Here is a 22,378-nt window from a genome sequence, read left to right on the forward strand (position 1 = left end):
AAAGGTCAGAGGACATGCAAACATATTAAAATATTAGGAAGCCTTGTGCAACACCAACGAATTCTTACATTGCCAGCATCAGTCTCATCCTGCACCAGCTGAAGAGCATGACTGAAAGTGTAAAAAGAGAAAGGAAAACAACTGTTTCATCCCCAGCAATACAGCTTCTTTGAAAGTTAGGTCTACCCTATCCCTGACCATCTGCTATCATCCCCCTTGCTATGAGAAAGGGGAACACTGTCCTAGGAGAGGTCTACCTGCTGTCCAGCTTAGGTGAGGAAATCACATACGTTTCCAAGGAGCACGGATGGTCAGCTGGCTGGAAGAAAAGCACATAGGACTGAGCACTGGTACCAGCGCTTTGCCTGAGCTGCCACCATTTCAACTGTGGAGCAAACTCCAGCCTAAGGGTTATTAGACATCGCCAATCCGTATGCAAGGCACAGTTCCTCATACCCAGCCCCACGTGAACTGAAAAGGCATAACAGCACATGCATGTTTTTGAAAACCAGATAGATTTTCACAAGAAAGGAATATAGAGCGCACTACCAAAGGGTGGATGAGAGAGTCAATCATACAGACCAGATGGCAGTCACACTGCTTAATGCACTATTGCAAGGTGCCCAGCTAGTCTAGTGATGAGCAACAGGAAAACTACATAGGATAATGTTCTCTGTTAAGTGCCAGCAATTTATTACACCATATTCCTGAGAACAGCTGAAGTGAATTAACCACAGCAACAATTTATTATTCCTTCTGACAGTCCTGAGATCATATCTGTGCTGCTGCTGTGGTTGCTGGTACCTTCTGGGCAGATGTGGACCTGTTTGAAGCTAACCAAAAGCCAACTGTCCAGGTTAGCATTGTACCAAACCCTGGCCAGTAAACCATCCAGTGGGTGTATTAGCTTATGTGTGATGCTACACTAATCATCACTTGGGTTTTGGTCAACTTGTACTGTGACCAGAACAGGCTTGCATCTACTAAGAAAATTAAAAAAAACAGAGGCTGACAAAGATACACCAGGTGTTGCAGTAACAGTGGGTTAAATGCTCCTCCCTCCAGCTACTTCAAGCAAAGGAATGGTTACTAGGAACATGCCCTCTACAGAGCCTTTAATCTCATAAAGCAGGCATAAATGAAGGTACTTGTATTCTTCTTCTCTTGTGTACAGCCTACATCCATGCCTACATATCACCACTTAGCCATAAAAAACATCCTTCAAGTTTGATTTTAATTTTTTTTAAAAATTGAGCAATTTCATGAAAACAATGCTGCAAAGCAAAATCTGGCAAAACTCGTGGAGGCTGCATTTTCTATTGCTTGTCTTAAATTTGATCTTGCACTAGGGTACAGATGAGGTAAACAAAGCAGATCCTTGACCACAAAAATCTGATTGCCTTGATATTCTGGAACTGAAGCTAAGACAATATTGGGGTTTTTTTACCAGACAACAGTCTGGCCCTGTAAGATTGCTATCTCATGCCCAGAAGGGCAAACGAATTAGTTTTTACTTGGAAGGTGACCACTTCTCTCTACAGATGAGCACATCTTAAATACTGTTACTGTTTCATGAACCGATAGTACCTTTTCTACATGATCATCTGTGGAACAAAGTACACAAGTACTCCATGGTTATGTTTTACATGAGCCAATCTACTCCTGGAACCATCACTGTCCATATCCAGTCACCTGCAACATCTAATAACCATGGATCAAAGTAGACAGCTGGTTAGACAGCCTTGGCAACCTTACCATTCTGTATGAGCCAATTAAATAACATGGTTTATTGTAGTTGGAACACAGGCATGAGTAGCTTCAAATTATGATTTAAGATTTTTGCTATGTTTATTTGGGTTATCTTGTAAAATGAACATTCCACATTATGGTGACATGCAATTATAATGTACAAATCTGTCTGCAGAGAAAACCTAGTCACCAGCTAAAAATCTATATAATTATTACACAGTTTTAACACACACCAAAAAAATCAGGTAGAGAAGTCAGAAAACAGGAAAAAGAAATTTTGCTCTTTCTTTTAAAAATACTAATTCTTAATGGAAGATACTGTGTTAGAGGTAATGCAGAACATCAATTCTTTTTTAAAAGGAAAACCTCTCCATAAAACATTTCAGACTTCACAGAATAAGCTTATTATAGAACATCTTGCTTTTATCACTTGGATTTTAGATAATTATTTTTCCAGTTAATCATCATCTGTCTCATGTTTAGACTTAAAAGGTGCCTATCACCTTCATATTTAAGTAGTAAAGATTACTGGTCTTATTTATTGAAATCATAACCTTCTTTATTACCATCCCAGATACAGTGCTATCTTTCCTGTTAACTATCCACATATACTTTGAAATATTGTAGCCTACTTTGTTGTGGGGTCTGTTTTTTAATTGTAGGTCTGATGCCAGAGAATAGAATAAAATATGACTCCTTAGCAAGCATCACATTTCCCATCTCTGGAGAAAAGCTAATTTCTTTACTTCATTATTATTTCCCCTGACAGTTACCTCAAACATGTGACAATGATGCAGTCTTAACTCTTCACTGCTGTTTGGTGGTATTTCACTGACAGTTAGCACTTTGTTATCATGGGATGACTGCTCAAAAAGACTCTGGGGAGCAATGCAGTTTTAAAAATTCAGGTTTTATTTAATAGGTATTAATCTCTCAAATCACCCTGGCCGCAACCTCTGAGAATGGGCCTGGAAAGGAGTTCCTCTAACACTGAAACTCAGAGGCTCCCTTTAATGGAGAATTAAGGCATGCTAACCAAGAAGCCTACTGACAATTCTCCTTCTTATCTAGAAAAGGAGGATGTCCCAACTCCCCAAAGATATTAATAAACACTATACATATATCCATGACCACTGAAGAACTATGTCCAGATTTGACTTATTTAGAGGTAATGCCTGTGAACTAAAAGTACAGATCTCTTTCAGAAAGATGAATCAACTGTCACTGTCCCCCAGCAAAATTGGATCTTCGTTCTTCCTCTGTCGATGTTTCTTTATTCTCAGAATCCCTCACTTTCAGATGCAAGTGCTTCATCAACAGATTTTGTATGCCTTTCCCCAGCATAAATCCCATAATGCAGCTGGTTATCCTTTACAGTAGCCCAGGACATCTGCTTGGTGGAGAACCTTGCTGCCCACTCTCCTGAATTGTTAACAACAATGACACCCCCCAAGCCCCCAACTCGTATCTTCATGTAGTCTAATGCAGTGTCAGCAGCCATCTCTGGTGACATTCCTGAAAAGAAGAACAAGACAACTTCATGGTATCTGTCTTGAAATAAGTCTTAAAATTCCCTTCAAGTTTCACCCCTCCCTGTGGACCCAGCCAAATCTAATTCCTCCCTCAATTAAATTGGCAAGAAATTTCTAGTGTGGCAAAGAAACTGCTCTGGACAGTTGCTAATAGCTGCTAATGGTATGGTGCTACTACAAAGACAGGATTTAAATAGATTCATTTTCAGTATTTGATATAGACTAACTCATCAACTCTATGTTCAAGACACAACATTTCTTATGCCACAATTTGAAGGGAAAAATGCCAGCCTGGAAGCTTTCCAAAGGTTTGTCACAAGCTAGGTCTGAAGCACTTACAATTTGAAAAAAAAAAAACCAACAACTCACACACATCAAAACAATAAAAAATTTCAGTCATCACCTACGTTCCAAGTCCATGGGCTGTAACAGAGCTCAAAGCACATACTTCCCATTGTCATAATTTATCAAAAGCAGACATCAGCATTACTCTTCCTGAAACTTCTGAAAGTATCAGGCAAGATGAGGACTCAACGTACTAGACATCAGAGAAAGGACCAGCAAACTTTATAAACAGGAGTATTTTCTAAATAATGTTAATTTGTACATCATACACACAGGCCTGTAACAGCCACAGAATTTCGTTCACTACAAGTTTGAATATATATTCAGGAATGCAGTTGGGTGAGCCTAATTGTTCCAAGATATATACCACCAGTAATGTTATGCAGCTAAGGCTGCAGAACAAAAACTGACCTTCATGCCTTCCCTGCAAATTTTGAGTTAAAACCAGACAAAACCAACAGAGTCAGAATTATTCACAGCACTGGTGACTGACAGGATAAAGCTCCTTTCTCTGACGTTACGGGTGACACTGTGACTATTCAAGTCAGTGGCACTAACTTCAAAGGGTCAGTATTTCACTGTTTGATTTTTCATCAAGACAACAGCTGCCACCGTAAGACAGAGATTCTAACAGCTGTTAAGACCGGCAAAGTAATTCACTCCTGAAATACCAAAGTAAATTTTTCAGCATTGGTCCAAAAGATATATGAATTACTGAATAGCTGAACAGAATTATGAAAGAGCAACTTCAATTGACTGTTCAAGGACTCAGAAAGTTATAATAACTTGAGGGTTTGTTTTTAGCACCTTCATGGAAACATAGGGGAAAAAAAATGTCTATTGCTGACGTATTTTCCTGGCAGATGAATTACAGTTCTGGGCAGGATGAATGAAGGTAGAGCAAGCATGGGCAGGGTGAACAAGTGCAAACCAATTAAACGGGCACACGTGTGGGTTCATTTTCTTTTTTTTTAAAAAAAACTTTTCCATTTCAGCCTCATTTGCCTTTCATACTGATTTATCACAAGCCAGATAACTGCTATCAATGCATAGGTTTTGCAATGCAGTTAACTTCAAGACAGAGAACAAACTGGTTTGCAGTTTAAACTAAACAGAGCTTAGAAGGGCATTCACAAATTGCATGGGACATAATACAGAGAGTAAGGGGAGATCATAATGTGTGTTAGATCTTTGGAAAATGATCTGTAGGTTGTATTTTATGCTGAAACAATGACATTAGCCAAGAGATATACAGAGAAATACATCCGTTACATGCAAACAGCTCTATAAAGTGTAATAAAAATATTCTCAGCTGTTACTTGTCTCTCTACTTACTGCTTCTCCAATGAAAAATGTAAATTGAAAGTTTTCCAACTATTTCCAGTTCAGTTGATCTAAAAACAAGTTACACTGTACTGCCCAAAAGCTACCGCTTTCTAAAAATAATGGTGATATCTATATTAATGGTTCTTCAACTGCATGCAATACAAGTATGTTGTCTGGCTATGTTTACAGGCTGTAATATAATCAAGGGTTTAGATGACAGACTAACTCATGAAGGTAAAGCTCCAAAGGGTCATCCCACAGTCAGATTATATTACAGTCACATAAGATATACTGTCAGCTGTTTACCACATACCCACCCAGTCAGTTTAGTGTATTTTCCAAAACAAAATGAAAATGTAAATCATAGTTAAAATACCTTAAAAGTATTTTTGTTGCTATAATCAGAGTTGTTAAAATAAAGATCTTTACAGTTTATTGGAAAAGTGATATACCATGCTTTCTCATTACGACTCTGATTATCTATCTCTAGTTCTCCCCTACTGCTTCCTTAAATATATCTTGCTTTTACTTCATTTCTATGTCTTTGTTCACAGAATTTTAGTTTCAGATTGGGAAAATTTATTAAAGAGAACTTCAGTTGAACAAAGTAGACAATATTGTCTTTCAATGTATATTGATCTAAAGCATGATTAAACATCAAGCAGCACAGATATTTCTGCCTACTTAAGGCTATTTTAGCTTTATTAATACTTCAGCACTTTGTTTTGTTTTTAAAAAGAAGTGACCCATCCACATACCCCCAGTAGCAACTCTTCCGACTGCTGTTCTAGGGTGACAGTACATAAACTGAAACCTGTCATTAAGCAACATTTCCTATCCTCATTATTCCAGCTTACAGAAGTTTGGCATATACCTTGCTCCATGTGGTAGAGGATCAGTCGGGCTAAGACCACCTTCATAATGCTCTCCCCATGTCCTGTGGTTGAAGTGGCACCAGAATGGTTATCAGCATAACCTCCACTTCCTTTCCAGAGGGTGGGGTGGGGGGTGGGGGGAAAAAAAAAGGCAATACTCTAAAAACAATTTACAAGCTCTGCATTGTTTAAAATAGGTACTAAACATTTCTTTCTAGAGGTCCAGCAGTTCCATGCACTTCTGGGAGCAAAGTGTCAGTAACAAACTTCTTTCTCATGTCTGCCTCAGTTTAAGTAGTAAAATATATGGAAGAGATCAACAAGAGTTGAAGTCAGTCGCCACGTTGAGAGAGCTAGAAGACTAGTGATCTGCTTGTGGTACAAGAAGCAGAAATAGGCCAACACTTCACAGAAATGGGCAAAAATATTTTCCAGAACAGCAGGAGACAGTACACTGAGAGTCAGCAAGACAGCAATGGGATGCAGAACACCAGGTCACACAACATTACCAACTGAGAAGATACGAAGGAAGATCTTGTGAAGACATTGGTAAATTGACCAAAGTTTGAGGGGAAGTTATCTGCAAGAGCAAAAGCAGATAAGAGATGTGAAGAGCCTGGGCTCTAGTGAAGCACATCATGAAGCACCCCTGAAGAATTTTTCAAGTCTTCACCACAAGCAGAGTGTTTCTTCTGTTGAACTTCCCATCCCCCTCCCCTTTTTATTTCTTCCCATTCTTGTTTTGTTGGTACATTCCACACCCTGTTCTCCACCAAGCTTCTGCTTGCTCAACACCCATGTTTCTAGCACATCTCCTAAGAAAAATATTTCCCAGGAGCTGGGGAAGAATGTGCCACAGCATTAAAAACAAGGTACTAGCAGAGGGGAGGGAGGCATAGAAAAGCAATCGAAGTTTCTTCCCTTCTGTACTTTCTTGATCAAATCAGACCCTTTCAATGGACCCCAATTTACACATGAAAAAACACTGCCATAATCAGTCTGTCAAAGCCCCTTTTCAAAAGGCTCTAATATTTAAAAGGACAGCTAGCATTTCTGTATCCAAGGCCAGAGTAAGAGCAACAATTTCAAGTGATATGCTCAGCAGTGCCCAGTTTCACTTGTCCTTCACAGACCTATGACCCATACTATAGGAGACCTGAACATAACCTACATAAGAGAAGGACATTTGCAGTCAGAAGGCTGCAGTGAGAAATGAAGCTGAAAATCAGTCAAAGTACAGAGGGTACCAAAATATTAGCAATTTAGGGTGTGAGAAAAGGTTCATATTAGTTTTAAAATAATTGTGTACTGCCAACAGCAGTGCTATTTGAGTTTGGAACATGTTTTACTAAAAATAATTATTTTCCAAATCCCAACTGTATGGTAGAACCCTGAAGCAATCAAATGGGTCTGTCCCATGAGAGGAAGAGGTCTGGGAAAAGGATTTCAAGTGTCTCTTTATACTTGGATAAGAGATCTCTTAAAATATTTCCTTTATTCCACACCGCATCTATTAGGCTCTGAGGCAGTCTTATCAGGGCTCTCTAAGAACAGGAATTTACTCAAAGTCACCAGTCATTTTACAACTTTGGCTCACTGATATAACAAACAGTAATTACAATTACACTTTCTTTCTTAAGTATCAAGACAACAGCACCTTCATATGGAACAGGCTACATTTTTTGACATAGCTGTAAGCATAGATGTACAAAAGGAGAGCTTTATTGGAATGAACAGAATGGCAACACAGAAAAAAAAGTTAGCATTCAGGACAGGACAGAAAAAAGAATCTTCCATCCCCATTCTCCAGACAGGAAAGTGCTGGATGATGATAATAATCACAGCACTACACCTGTTCTATCAATCTTTACCTATAATCTCTATGTGGTGTTAAGGAGCTTGAACTTTGGCACATTTGAATGTTAGACCTCCATTTCAGATGTACCAGAATTCATGTTTCATTTCAGTAATGAAAAGGAGAATGTGTAATACTTTTTTTTTTAACTTTCTTTAAATGAGACACCTTCAAAAATAAGAGGCAAGACCCCACACCCCGTACCTATGCATGCTGTGTCACCAACACGGCCAGTCAGTTTATTAGAGAGTCCTCCAGTGGATGTTGCACAAGCTACATTTCCTTCACTGTCTATAGCAACAGCACCAACTGTTCCAAGGTCTCTGCCAAGAAAAACAGTTCACAAAATGAGCTTGAATTAAAGCATACCTGCCAAAGCATGTTGCATTTATTTTCCAGGTAGCTTTAAAAAAAAAGATTACTACAAAAAAAACATCACTGCTCATCATAAAGTTATTTTTCTCCATGCTTCTCATTACAAAAATAACAAGCAACAGACAATTCTCACAGCTTTAGAGTAGAAAAACATGCCTTTTTTTTTTTTTATCTCCCCCCATGACCTGTTTACTTCCATAGCATCGAAGCTTTGACTTGGGGAAATAAAAAACCCCACAAAACAAAAGAACACAGGTAGGAAATATTTCTAGCCATCATAATTCTGAAGTATTTTTTTGGCTGTGACATACCTGACACAACAACTATCCCCTAAACAGCAACTCAAAGATACAAGAATTGTTTCCACCGTCTCAACAGGAGGTTGACTAGAATTAATGACAATGCACTTAAATGAGTGAATACAGAAAAGGACAGTAATGTTATGTATGCACTGAATCATTTCCTTCCTGTTCCTCCTCTTTCCTCTTCCTTATTCCTCTAAGTGTTTGAGTGCCACAAAAAAAAAAAAAAAAAAGCGCCTTTCAACTAGTATTGTTCATAACGCATTATTAATGCATATTTCGACTTTGTAGCTATGCAATCTTGAGGTTTAAATCACTTGGCCAGTAGCATCTGTTGAAACCACACATCAGCTTAAAAATCTTCATGCGCTGAAGAAAAAATAGAAGTCTCAAGTACTGCTTTATTTCTTCAGCACAGAGAAGTCATATATAATAGGCTGCTTAAAATAAACATGAGTATTCATCTAAGAGAAAAAAAAAGGCTATTGTAACTTACTGTTACAGTTGCTGCTCTGAGAAGCAAGACATTACTGAGAAGCAACAGTCTGAAGTGTCCACATATACCAATTTTGGCAATTCATGTAGGAACATAAAACAGTATACGGCCAGGAGAGGTGTACCAAAAAAAAATCTAAATCCCTCCATACAAGAAATGAACTTGTAACAAGCCTTCAGGAATTCACTGCCCAACAGGTGACTGGAACAGAAGTAACGTTGGAAGTTGCCTGGGCACTGGTGAGGGTCTCTCTGTAGTCCCACAAAATCTGAGCTAATTAAGTCAAAGTCTTTGTGTACCGTGAAACCCACAGTCAATTTCTCAGATAACCAACTTCCTGTTCCCTCCTGCTTATATAAAATACCATACTGTCAGTCCCTGCACTTCATTCACAGCAATTCAAAGTTGACTGATGAATCACAGACCTTACAAACTGCTCTAACATTTACGTGGAGACAGACCTCATCTCAAACTGATATGATGGTGCAGATGGGCTTCCCACCCATCCATCTGTTACAAATGATTTGCTGAAAAGAATATTAATAAATCGCACACTCATGTGGCACCCTTCAACCAACTAAAGTTAGATACTCCTGAGAGATTAAGGAAGGTGTGTCCAGATGGACATTTTCCTAGGTATGTATTTACCATAAGCAACTGTGAGAATAATGAAAGTACACAGATCACATACACAGCAGCTATCTGTTTTGGTACAAGAGCTCAAAGCGACAGTAAATATCAAAGTGAATGTGTCCAACATACGTTTTCTGCAGTGGAGCAAACAGACAACTACACTCTTACTTCTTACTGTCCCTTTAAAATTTTTTATTGCTTCAGTGTCACATGTTCTCTTTGTTCATCTTCAGAACAAAGGCAAAGAAGATATAAACAATCTGTCTCATAGCTAGTTGACTCAGAAACATTACCAAGGCTGGCAAAACTAAATAGAGACATATTATAATCATCCCTCTATTGTTAGTTAGTGACAGTAGCAAGAACCTCAACAAGTACCTGCAGTATACAAGAGGATGCTATTGGTAGTAATGATTTTATTCAATCAATAATTATTCTTATGTACTACATATACTGTGATACAGATCACTTAGATCTGTTAATTCCCTTTTGTTTAAATCCCATTATTCAGCACCCATGAAGTTACATGTACTCATTCTATCTCCATTCAATTAATAAGACATCTGCTATTTCATCTCTTAGCCTTCATCAGTAGTAGCGTTTTCCGTTGACTGCTGTCAGGGTCCTTGTTAATTAATACCTCCTCAAGTTACTCTTGCACTGTGATTCAGAGGGGCTAGTAGCCTGTCTGCTACCTGATGGCTAGACTCAACTCCCTTTCGGTGGGGTTCTGAGGTAATCTCCAGCAATTCTTGACAAAGGTATGGTCAGATTCTTTGGCGTGAGAGACTGAAAACAAACCACACATTATTCTTAGCAAAAGGTGTACAAGATGCTATGTTGTACATACAATGGAATCATAAGCTTTTAGCACAAATGAATGCAGGCTTCTAACTGGCAGAAGAGAGCCGTCTCTCTTCTGGAGACACCAAACTTTCCTTGGAATGCTGTGAACCCCCAAGGTTTCCAACATTGCTAGGACCAGAGGACTGGAAGTAAAGTACACGCCAGCCTTCAAATTCCCAGTATGATCTGGTATTATGTTGCCTCTGACTAATGCTACTTCACCTTCTGTCTGCTCACCTCAGGCAAGTTTCTGCATAATCACTGTGGACATAACAGGGAAAAAGAACATTCCACATGTGATACAGGAACAAATGAGCTTTCATTAAAAAAGACCTGTTTTCAACTTTGTGAATTTGTGCTGACATTTTGGGCACTAGTTGTCAGAAAAAGAACAGTGTGGCCAAGACAAGAAAAAGTTTGGAGCCCTTCAGAAATACACAAGCCTTCTATTATCAGATATTCCAGAACAAGACAATGCTGAAATTGAAGATGCCTAACACTGTTATAAGAAAAAAAAAAATAAAAATTAGCAGTTATAAAGAATGAATGGAGATTCAGATGCCATGCTATTCCAACTTACATATTCAGGAGACCAATTGGCAGTAGAGGCTATGACATCCTCAAAATTCTTCATAATGAATTATAATACCACACAGTTCTTGGATAGACCATGGATCAAAAGAAAGCCTATACTGGATACAAGATGAACTACAGCTGAGACCTTATGGTCAAGGAACAACTTCACTTTGTTTACAAGACAATATATACACTTGCCTCATTAATTTATTTTTCCTTCTAGCAATTTACTGAAAGTAACATATAGCTTGTAGTTTATAGCTCATGGACTTTAATTAACATGCCCACAGAAGAACCTTCTTCTGACCTACAAATTTTTCAGCTCTGCTTCTCTCATTACTACTATTTCACAGAACAGATGAACAACATGTAATACAGCATTTAGGTAATGTAATAAATACAATGTTTTCCTATGCCACAACCACTGATGTACAAGTGGAAGCTCAAAGCAACTTAGTATTTATGCCTCACAGGCATAAAAAACATTTTTGACACCTGAGGATTTTCCTTCCTTTCATGTCCACCCCCACCATCCTCTCTACTTTGTATGAGACTTCCTTATTTTTCAAGTGACTTTTGTTTTGCTGTTGTGCAACACCATTCAGCAGCATCTCTTTTCACACCTACCACTACACAGAACTTCTTTTTTTCATTCCTATCTACAATAACCAACAGTTACATTCAGCACTCAGGAGTTACTGGTCAAAATCTGATTTTATTTAACTACCTAATCCAGTGTAAGGACAAATCCAATCATCTCCTTAACCAAGATCTGCTTTATTAATTTTACTTTTTTTCATGGACTTCTTTTAAAATGTGGACTGGAGATCACAGTTCTCCACAGAATAGAACTCTACAAAGTGATGCCTACTGTTGGTTAAAGCTGCTCTATGTACTTCTATAACTGGTGATTTTAAGAGCAGTAACAAGTTCTAACTTTGCCCTCCATTAATGCCACAAACCCTATGCTATATCAAAGCAACTGACAATCTTCTTAAGCATCAAATTTGCCCAAATTTGTTCTAGTCACTTACTTGATTTTGAAAAATCAGAAGCTTGATTTTTTTATTACCTTCACTAAGGGCATACTGTGAAGACTGTATCAAACCATGCAACACCCAGAACTGAAGTATTCTCAAGTCTGTGATTGAGACACAACCTTTGTGGTTTGGGGTGTTTTTTTTGTCTGAACTGATAGCACAAATTAAATTACCTGAATTAAAAAAGAAAAAATATTTTACAAAAACCCTACTTCTGAAATTCTTGAGGGTTGGAATCTGGCTCAAGATTGTTCTTCCATCTCTCCCGGGATCTCTCGGTTATGAGTTTCTCCCCTGGAGTCTCAGGAATACCCATGGCCTGAGCAAACAGGTGTGCACCACGGTCAGTCAGCAGCATGTGCTTCGTCTGCAGAAGACAGACAAGAGATTCATTGACAATTCTTGTTTTGCCTCGTACTCAGTAGTTTTGTATAATCACTCTTTTTAGAAGTATCCTCACAGAGAAAATTTCTAATTTTATTTTTAGACTTTCTAGATTTCTATGCCTATATCCCTCTCTTTCACTAGCTGAAAAAATTTTCAGCTCTCCAAAACACAAGCTTTTGCTAAAAAAGGTTGGACCAGATGATTCTTGAGGTCCTTTCCAACCTGGTATTCTATGAATCTACGAAACCTTCACCAGTAGCAGAATACAATTGCATTTACATATTTAATACTTATTATAACAGGAGAAGAAAAATTGGTAAATTTGCTCTTTTGCTAATTTGTGAGCAACTTCTTCATACTGTTTCTAGTCAAGCACCAAATCACTACCTGTTTTGTCCAGTTCACTAAGAGATCTAGAAGGATTTTACTCAGAAGAACAGTAAACAAATTCCTGTTCTCTGACTGTATTACACTTCATAAAACAACCAAAAAATGCAAATATCATACACTAAAATGCTTAACATCAGCTGAACCATTTTAAGTATTTCGTTCAACTAGCTGCAACACTTAAAGACACAGAATTTCAAATTTAAGAACATAATACTGATCTATAGGTTTGACAAAAACATATTTGTTCTCTTCTAACAACATTTGAAGCTCTACTTTGAGTCCTTTATTTAGTACAGCACTTAAACCAGATTTTAATTAAATCCATGCTTCAGTCTGTACAGCTTGGTTAATTCATATTTTAGAGAAACTTGCCAGATAAATTTGTTTCATTAATCCTTATACCTTAGTAGGAATTCTAAAATACGGGGTTTTTTCCTCTAAAATCTGGGTCCAAAAACAGGCATAGAGTTCTTAGACCACTACACAGCTATTAATTGCTCATTAGAGCCCAGGGAGTTTTTGGAGAAGCAGTAGTCTGACTATACAGTATGGAGTCATTTCAGAACACAGCACCTAACTTCAAGCAAGCTTTTATGTCCATGCAGCAGCACAGCATATGGGTACAGCTGAGGTCCAGAAAACAGAACCAGGTGATGCTGGAGGCAGCAGACCTGCAGAGCCTTGCAGGGCCCTGAAGTGGCACATACTCAGCTCTCAGCCTGAAGCGAGGACACCAGAGGTTGGGTATTTCTGTGTCATGCTGCATTCCACAGGACATTCACAGTTTTAAAACTTCAGACTTTTATGATGCTGCAGACCAGTAACTTCTGTTGATTTCTAAAGCAACAACAAGCAATCACTACCATGACCAACACATAGCACTGCATTGTTTTAAAGGATTCCAGCCGAATCTCTCCCCAAACTGCAGACACTGATCTCTGCTTAAGCCTATTAGAGCTGCTGCACTAACCCCTTCAAACCATTACAGAAGTGGGAAATGTGACCACACTTTAGAAACATTCCTGATGTTGTGGCCCTCACTTCAAACATTTTTGAAAATTTAAATGCCTTTTTAATGAAAAATTAAGTCCTCAATTCCTGAGAGTATTGCTTTAGGAAACAATAATAAAGAAGTCCTCTGTATATGTCAAAGATTAGAGAACAGGCTTACATGCTGAGTGCTGTTACCAGACAACAGAAGACCTACCCATTGCTAACAAAGCTAGCGTTCTTCAACTTGAAAGTCAACTTCTTTGTGCAATACTGCCCCCCTCTGCCACTAAGCCACCAAAAGCACACGATCCAATAATTCGAATTGGGTTTGGGTTTTGGGATGGGTTTGGTTTTTGAGGGGGTGGGGGTGTTTGTTTTGGATTTTTTAGGAAATACATTGAACTTTGATTTATCTGTATCAGAAGAAGACTCTATATCATCATTTAAATTTTTTTTTAAACAAATCAGTTTTATTCTTAAAAATGGAAGTTATTTCTTAAACTTTTCCAAAGGGTTCCCTCCCATATACAGATTCTGATAACACACCCACCTTCCTGAGCTGCACACACAACAAATACTTGCATATATTAAAATAAGCTTCCACGATAAGGGATTTTTTGTTTGTTGGGGTTGGTTTTTAGTTTTGGTTTGTTTGGGGATTTTTTTTGTAGTCATCACTGAAAAGAAGGTATCTTAAGGAGAATTTTATTTGGTTTTCTCTTCAATATAACTTGTCAATCAAAAGAGCTGGTAGAACATTGCCAAACAACCCAAAAGCATATTTTTCTGTCTCAGTCTTCTTCTACAGTTTCATGAATATGTTTGCTAACTTTAAGTGACTAATTTTTCTGAGACACATTTATACAAAGTAATCCAAAAGGGAAAAAAAAAAAAAAAAAAGAAAAAGGGTTCCAGAAATCTTATTAACAAACAACAAATGTTGGCAAGTTTAGTTAATTTCATGGGAAACTAGGAAGAGAAAATCCCCCGAATTTCTGCAGCTGGCCTAAACTTCAGACCATCACTGTGCTTTGTTTAACAATCCTGGCAGTGCACAAAGCACAGCAAGAAGTTGCACTTTTGCCTTGAGAAGTCTATGTCCTTAGCTAAATTTTCTTTTGCGTAATGTGAAGGGCTGAATGATACAGTAGGGGAAAACATAAATATAGTTAATGTATACCAATGAATCAGTGCTCTAATATTCGTGAGACACTCATCTAATGAAGTGCTGGAGCTGTGGGGGATGTACATGCCCCATTTGAAAAAAAAAGCACACCATTTCAATGTATTAGTCTATTTTTATTCACTACAAACAGGAATTCAACAGGAATTTAACTGCTTTCTCAAGGATTTGTTCAATTAGTTAATGCATTAAAAGCCTTCTATCTCTAGAGGCTATCGCGTTCACTAGCATAGTAAATCATGAATGGCAATTATTCTGGTGCCCTTTCTTCATGAATCTGGCCAAGTTTAAGCCCAGTAAGAATGTGACAGCACACAGGACAAATGCACAGCAACAGTCTAGACGAGCTACTCTGGCCACCAGATGGAGCCCATATTGTTCCATAACAGTACTGGAAATACAGAAAGTTACAAGCAGTTGGGGAGCATATTTTTTGTTTGTTTGCTTGGTTTTGGGAGCTGCATATTGCAAAATTACTTAAGGCAGTGAAGCATCTCAAATCCACTGGGAAATAAGCATCCTAACATGCTTAGGAGCCCAGGAAAACTACATTCTTATTACCCATGGGTCACTGAATTAATTTTTTTTTTAATTATGCAGAGTAAACCAAAACAAAATACATTCTGAAATGTACTGAGACACAGCCTGGGTTGGTGTCCCAAAATTCCTGTCCAAGATGAACAGAAAAGGAACACAAGCTGTTATTCCCATTTACAATACCTGATGGAGAAACAGTAGAAACTCACCTCAAGATATATCAAACAATTCAGGCCAGGATTTACATTTCAACTTTGTCATCTACACAGAATTTTTTTTTTCATCTGAGCAAAGAGTAATACATTTTACCTCAAAAGTTCGTGATTTTAGGACTACACCATTATACTTGGTGTGTACGATTGGATTTTACAATTTCCTTTCAAAGTTATTAGCCTCAATACTTTTGAGCACCAGAAGCACCACAGACTGATAAAACCTTGTAACAGATGAGAAAGATCTTCTAACAGACAAGACAAAGAATAAGGGTTTTTGTTTGGGTTTTTTTAAAAAAACACTTTGGAAAGTTATATTCTCGAAAACCAAGTGTTGTTTTGACTTCATTCTTGTTAACTTAAGTAGGATTTTGTCATAGACAACAACGACAAAAAAAATTGAACATTAAAAAGAAGTTATATATGGAAATAAATAAAATACAACATTCTCCCCCAACATGCTAGAAGACATCTCTCCCCCAACCCTCCACCTACTTTCTCAGATTTTGAAAAATTTCGTCTTGTGAAGCTGTCTACCAGCTATAGTTATTTATTTGTTCTAGACAAATGACAGAATAAAACCTACTTGAAGGAACAAAAAGCTTATTTGTCATGTTTTAACATTGTTTGCTAGGAGATATACACTGAAGACTTTCGTGAAGAGTTCTTATTTTAAAAGCAGAACTATAACTCCAATTAAGGTCAAAACTAATTCCTGTCTTCTTTGGAGGCTACTGAGGACAAATTACATTTCAATCATCTTTATAGATAACCAAATAGATGTTGTTTCCTCAAAAGTCATTTTGAAAAGTTAAAGAAACATAAATTCACTTTGTTAATAAGTGTTTTTGAAAATATGAACCCTTTTCAACTATGGGGCAGCTGTACTAGCAGGATGAAAAATGTAAACTCCAAAGACAGTAGAAACTTTTTGATCACTGTCACAGTCTAGCAATGGTAAAATTGATACACGTATCACAAATTATTTACTCCATCCTGAACCATACCAGTTGCATCATTTCTGAAAAACAGAAGAAGTTTGCTGTGGCAGATATTAGAGGAACTTTTTCGTGGAGAAACATACGATCGATTTTACGTAGAAGGTCAAGTAATAACCATTTTGCTGTCCTGGCAAGTTTGATTCTCTTGGAAAAATCTGTCACCATCACACAGTGCTAATGTTACCTTCCACTGCTGGAAGACCACAACTTCGCACTAAGGCTACCATCTTATTAGGTCACAACACACAATGTAAGACTGCGTTACACGGCCAAATAACGTTACTGGGTCATTTAATTCAGTTCCATGTCATTGCAAAGGCAACAGTATATTATCCATCTTTAATCTTGCAAGATGAAACAGAAGAATCAGTGACAGCTACAAGCTCTTTAAAAAACAAGTGAACAAAAACAAAACCCCTAAAATCTTGAACACCAGCTGTGGAGCTACAGGAAATCAACTTGTACAGGTCAATCGCTCCTTCAGCTTCCAATTGCATGGTAGAACTTATGCTTCCTTAGAATGCTATTTTTAATAAATACCTCTCAAAAAAGACTTAAAAGTTCTTTATGGTCATGACCACAGTTGCCAAACACTACCATCCATTTCTCCCTTCTTTCCTGCTTTAAAACATTACACAAATATTGTTATTGAGGTGTATCAATATACTGGATGAAGGGAAAAAATGTTTTATACTCAAGTACATACTGAGCATACCTTTTCCATGACAAGTCGAGCAAGTTTTATTGGGTTTGCTATACATTTAACTGCAGATACTGCTCCAGAGTCTAAATTTTTTCCATCCATAATAATGGCATCCATTTCTACTTCACCTTTTTCATTTAGAACAGATCCACAGCCTAAAGACAAAATTTAAAAAAAAAAAAAAATCAAGGAGGAAGGGGAAAGAAGTCATTAAGAGCTAACCATCATGTGATTCAATTATTAGATGTCATCAAGCAAACTTTCTCCTTCCCAGTTTGAGTTATTGAAAGAGTCTCCTGAATACAAACAAAACAGCAGAAACACTGGTGAATATAACCACAAAATCCAACCATTACCAGAAGCCTCACAGGGTACAACATCTACTTTAAAATTGAGTTTATTTTTACAAGATGAAAAACACATTTCCAATCCCATCCACAATGACATACTAGGTATGAAAGTTAAAACGACAAACAATCATGAACAGAATTCTTTATCCCCCAGAGCACTTCAAGTGCACATAAAACTATTTTACCTTTACAGTTCTTCCAAAGGAAGATACACCATAACCCAACAAAACAGTATAGTGTTCAATCCTATCAACAGATTAACATCACACAGCATTCCAAGAAACTGCCGAAACTGGTGGAGCACACTAAGCATCTGCTCACTATTGTAACAAAAGCTTGAAAAAACAAGTTCTTCATTACCGAATAAAAACAATAGGTGAAGGAATTTTTAAAAAATTAAAGTAATGAAACACCAGGTAGTTATTTTCTTCTATAATTATTGCTGCTATCACTAACCCAACTGAAAATTAATGAGATACAGTTATTGGCATTTTTTTAAAAAGCCTATTGGCATTGTCTCATTTGGTATCACAGGGGAATAATCAACTCTAAGTCATCAAGTGTACAAGCCTTGCTAATAAGGATGAAAACTAAACCTAAAAAGGTAAAAAAAAAAACCCCAGAACATGGCAAACTTACACAGCAGTTCAGGTGGAACGACTTGAACATTGTACAGAGCTAAAACAGTTTTTTTATTTCTGTTAAACCAACATTAAAAGCAAGTCAGAAACCACTGTTAACAACTGTTGACATAAGACCTCTATACCAATATGCTTCAGACCTGAATATATGAAGTTAAATCCCCTGTTACTGAAGGCAACAAAATCCTGTAATCCTCCCTCTCCTGTAATCTCTAAAACTCACCCCCAAAAAGTTATTTCTTGCACCTCTCCCACTGCATAAACTATTCCAGAGTTCAGTCCTGCATCATTCACAACATGTTAATTTCTAGACTACACTGATCTGTAAAGAGCTTACAGGTAACTGCCTTGTGCCACCCGTGTTAACATCATTCTTCCAGTTTCTCCTTTATGCTGGTGCAAGGAGTAAGACTTTTTTTGTTTTCTTAGATAAACTCTGCCATACTCTTTTAGCTTCCCTTGACAAGGTAGACTCTCTAACCATGATCACAAAATTCCAGAACTAGTGTACCCACTTCTCAAATATCAGTGACCAGAACCATGGTTCCAGGGGAAGCTCTATGAGCCCTCTTCATCACTGCATTAGTAATATCCTGTGTCTACTGGACACCTCTCATGGGATACATTTTAGGATTTCCTAAAATTTCCTGAGCAAAAAACAGTTGTGGACAGTTCCTCTAGTCAAAGGCAGCTTCCTATAAAAGCCTCCTTTTACAGTTAGTGAAGAGAGACAGGTGTCCTCTAAGAGCAATTCATCCCACTTCCTAAGAGAGCTATACCCTTTCTCATCCCACTGACCACTGTGAAAGTCTGAACACCATGGCAAGGCTAGATACTAAATGTCAGGTTATCCGAGGTTGGATGAATCCTTCCTTCTGTGGTTACAGACTGCCTTTTCATCTGCCTTCCAGCAGGAAGGTAGGGACTAACTGCCATGGTATCCATTGTCAGCAGCACTAAAAAAAAAAAAAAAAAAAAAAAAAAAAAAAAAAAAAAAAAAAAAAAAAAGTCTGGCTTAATTGTGAAGCAAAGGGCAGGGAAAAAAACAGACACACAACAGAAGACAGGAAAACTATGGGGACACAAATAACAAATGTGTCTGACTAGCCAAATCACAGGAGGGTTACTGAGATATGTCCTCTGTGCTGCAAAGGCTGCAGGGAAGAGTGTGCAAAGATACTATAATGACAGTTCTTGTACCTGGAGTATTCACACCAAGCTGGTTAATACTGCTAGTCAAAGAGATCACATGAAAGAAATATAACTAAGGCCACTTCCTCATCATAAGGAGAACTTGACGACTTCATTGTGCTGCACTAAAATGGTAGTTTCAGACAACAATGTAGCTTCTGAGCCTCTCCACCAAGCCTACATCAAGATGCATCTACACAGCATAGCTAAACCCTATCATTCAAAAAAGGGCACATCATTATGCCTATTCTTCCCAACCTTTATTGTTGTCTCTTAGCAATGTCTGTGTTTTTCTAGAAAATATTACAGTTAACCTGATTTTTCTTTTACAAATATAAATACCACACAGTGAGTTTTAAACAGCCACTCCAATCAGCGCCCTCTTCACATCACTTTCAGCTCATTTTCGCCAGCTACTAAGAGCAGCTGTATCTAATGAGTGTTAACACAATTAGATGTATCTGTAAGTGATTAACAGACTACCTGCCATTTAGATCTGCACAGTCAAACCTGAACAAGGGCTTCAAGTACAGTTAAGTAGAAGTAAAATGAGAGAATGCCACCCTGATGTTAATTATATAATAGCCCACGCCACACCTCTTAAGTCTGCTTCATAAGTTCAGCTTGATTCCTCTAAAAATCAGGATGTTCAACCTAAGTCAGTAACAAAACACTGCAACTTTCATGCAAAGCAAAAAAGCTCTTCCCCACTATCAACTACAAGGTGAGAAGGAACAAGAAAAATCTCTACAAACTAAGTGTGCACATAACTAATAGCTCTATTATCTAAAACAACACAGGTCTTTCTTTCCATGTTTCATTCCTGACATACCTTGGTGAGGGTGGGGAAACGTTTTCACTGCAAATCATCAAAATAATAAATTTGAGGTCATACAAAGGGGAGAAACATATCCCACTATTGATATTAACATTAATTATCATTAATTGTTAATAGTTATGGACCCTTACTGTATAAATTCATGACTCTTATACCATTACTTGTGTAATATTGTTTACAAAAGCACTAATTCCAAGCATTAAGATAAAACCACCTAAAACAGCATTTCTCTGGCAATAGGTAAAGGTACAGCATTAAGGCTTAAACATTGCTGCAAGCTATATTCAAGTGCCTTAAACATAAACATTAATAAACTCCATTAAGGAGTCCATGTCATAAAACTGAATACACTGCACAGTAACAGCAAAAGATTTACAGAAAAGTAATATGGCACCACAAGAATGAAATGGCAGGTGTAAACCACTGAAAAATAAGAAAAAGAGTAATTCATCTGCTTAAGTGTGCTCACAAGAAACTATGGCACATATCATGCTATTTTATTATAAAGAGAAATAAACTGTTTTGTGACACCAGTATTTACTCCACTGCAACGTGCATAATTCAAAGAAAATGCAAGCCAGCATTTTCAGAAGCATCAGGGCAAAACACCTGAAATACATGATGATTATAAACCCACTTAATTCTTGAAAAATTACCTGCATTAAAATGAGGATCATCTTCCATTGATCGTACTGCCTCCTCAACTGCATCTAAGGCACTGCCTCCCTGTTTCAGGATACCATAACCTCGCAGCGCAGCTCTGACAACACCAGTACGACTTCCCTCTTCCCGTTCTTTGAAGATCCGGCCAGCTCCACCATGTACCACAATGACAGGCTTCATCCTGTCAAATTCCTCCCAAGGCTTTCAGATGTGCACGAAGGTTTCTTGTAATCAGCCTGTTTTGGAAAGATAAGTCTTTGGCATGTGCTCCCTTCTACATGGAGGGAGATCTGTAAGTTAGTTAACAGATACAGTCGGTTTGACTGCAACCACTTTACCTTTCAGGAAGCTGAGTACTCACGGGAAGGAGTTCCTAATTCAAGTCTGGACTGGAGAAGGCCCCAGGCAACTTACGGCAACTTTGAAGTCAGGCCTGCTTTAAGCAGGAGGCTGGGCCAGGTGGCCTCTGAAGGCCCCTTCCAGCCCAAGTTAGTATTTAGGATGAACTCTGTCTGGCGATACAAGTTACACAGAAATAAGCACCCGAGTAACCCTTGATCCTGCTAACTGGATGGGTAACTGTGTTGAGTACAGTAATATAACGAGCAATAAAAACAAGTGACTGACCTGACCTAACGGCTCAACCAGCCTTACTGCCTGAATTTCAAACCTCTGACCTCTTGCAAAACTCTGTACTTTATACAGAACAAGGCATTCAAACCTGGCAGTCAACAGTTTGCTGTTACTGCTCACAGCCTCCTGTGAACAAAGAGGACTATTGCTACACATTTTTGGTGATGGCAAACACGTTTTTGCTTCCAGAAAAAGGCAAAGGAGAAGCAGCCTCATCTCCCACCGAAATCTAGGGCACCTCACAGAGGAAGTTCTCCACGTGAAAAGAATTTCTCAGGGCCAGCTATTTTTGGAGGCTGTGAAGAACAAAATCCAACAGCTTTCCCCTCATCCTACACGCAAGCCCTTTAGCCAGTCTCCACAGTCCTGCACTCCTGACAGCCCGGTCCCTCGCATTCCCGCAGCCTCAGGAGCGGCTCTTGCCCTCGGGGCCCGCTTGCCAGGGTGGCTGCGGGAACGCACCAGCTGGAGACAGCCCGTGCCGCTTGGGCGTTTCAGCCCGAGGTGGGTCAGAAACGTCTCGATTTCCACCAAGGATCCCGTAAGCCAAGCCTTTCACCTTGTTACTTCGACCGGTAGCTACGCCCCCCCCCTCCGCCAGAGTCAGGAGAGGCGGCTCACGGAGGAAGCACTCAGCAGGGGCTCCCCTCCGCCGCGGACCGCGCCCCGCCGCGCTGCCCGCCCTCCCGCCGGCCCCACTCAGCCT

At 38.5% G+C, this 22,378-nt stretch overlaps 1 protein-coding gene across 4 annotated transcripts; it reads right to left on the reverse strand.

Annotated features, from left to right (window-relative positions):
• Positions 1-2,901: 2,901 nt before the first annotated feature.
• ASRGL1 (asparaginase like 1) lies at positions 2,902-22,155 on the reverse strand. Of its 4 annotated transcripts, none has more exons than XM_026845340.1 (7): positions 22,135-22,155; positions 21,033-21,275; positions 17,369-17,511; positions 12,163-12,317; positions 7,887-8,005; positions 5,827-5,937; positions 2,902-3,264 (listed from the first exon to the last, which is right to left on the reverse strand). In XM_026845340.1, exons 2-7 carry the CDS (start codon positions 21,217-21,219, stop codon positions 3,029-3,031), a joined length of 951 nt encoding a protein of 316 aa, XP_026701141.1. In that variant the 5' UTR covers positions 21,220-21,275; positions 22,135-22,155; the 3' UTR covers positions 2,902-3,028. The 4 variants fall into 4 exon arrangements, with proteins under 4 accessions (XP_026701141.1, XP_026701140.1, XP_026701138.1 ...); XM_026845339.1 differs by lacking the exon at positions 22,135-22,155 and adding an exon at positions 21,378-22,057; XM_026845337.1 differs by lacking the exon at positions 22,135-22,155 and having other exon boundaries at positions 21,033-21,347.
• Between the last annotated feature and the right edge of the window lie 223 nt (positions 22,156-22,378).

The sequence above is a fragment of the Athene cunicularia genome, assembly GCF_003259725.1.
Source record: "Athene cunicularia isolate RWA chromosome 3 unlocalized genomic scaffold, athCun1 chr3_part1, whole genome shotgun sequence".
Lineage (NCBI taxonomy): Eukaryota > Metazoa > Chordata > Aves > Strigiformes > Strigidae > Athene > Athene cunicularia.

Coding starts and splice junctions, on each gene's coding strand:
- ASRGL1 (XM_026845340.1), bottom strand. CDS start 21,219: ATGAAGCCTGTCATTGTGGTACATGGTGGAGCTGGCCGGATCTTCAAA. Junction 8,006..12,162: donor AACCCTCAAGAATTTCAGAA/GTAGGGTTTTTG, acceptor TTTTCTTGGCAG/AGACCTTGGAACAGTTGGTG. Junction 3,265..5,826: donor CCTCTACCACATGGAGCAAG/GTATATGCCAAA, acceptor TCTTCTTTTCAG/GAATGTCACCAGAGATGGCT.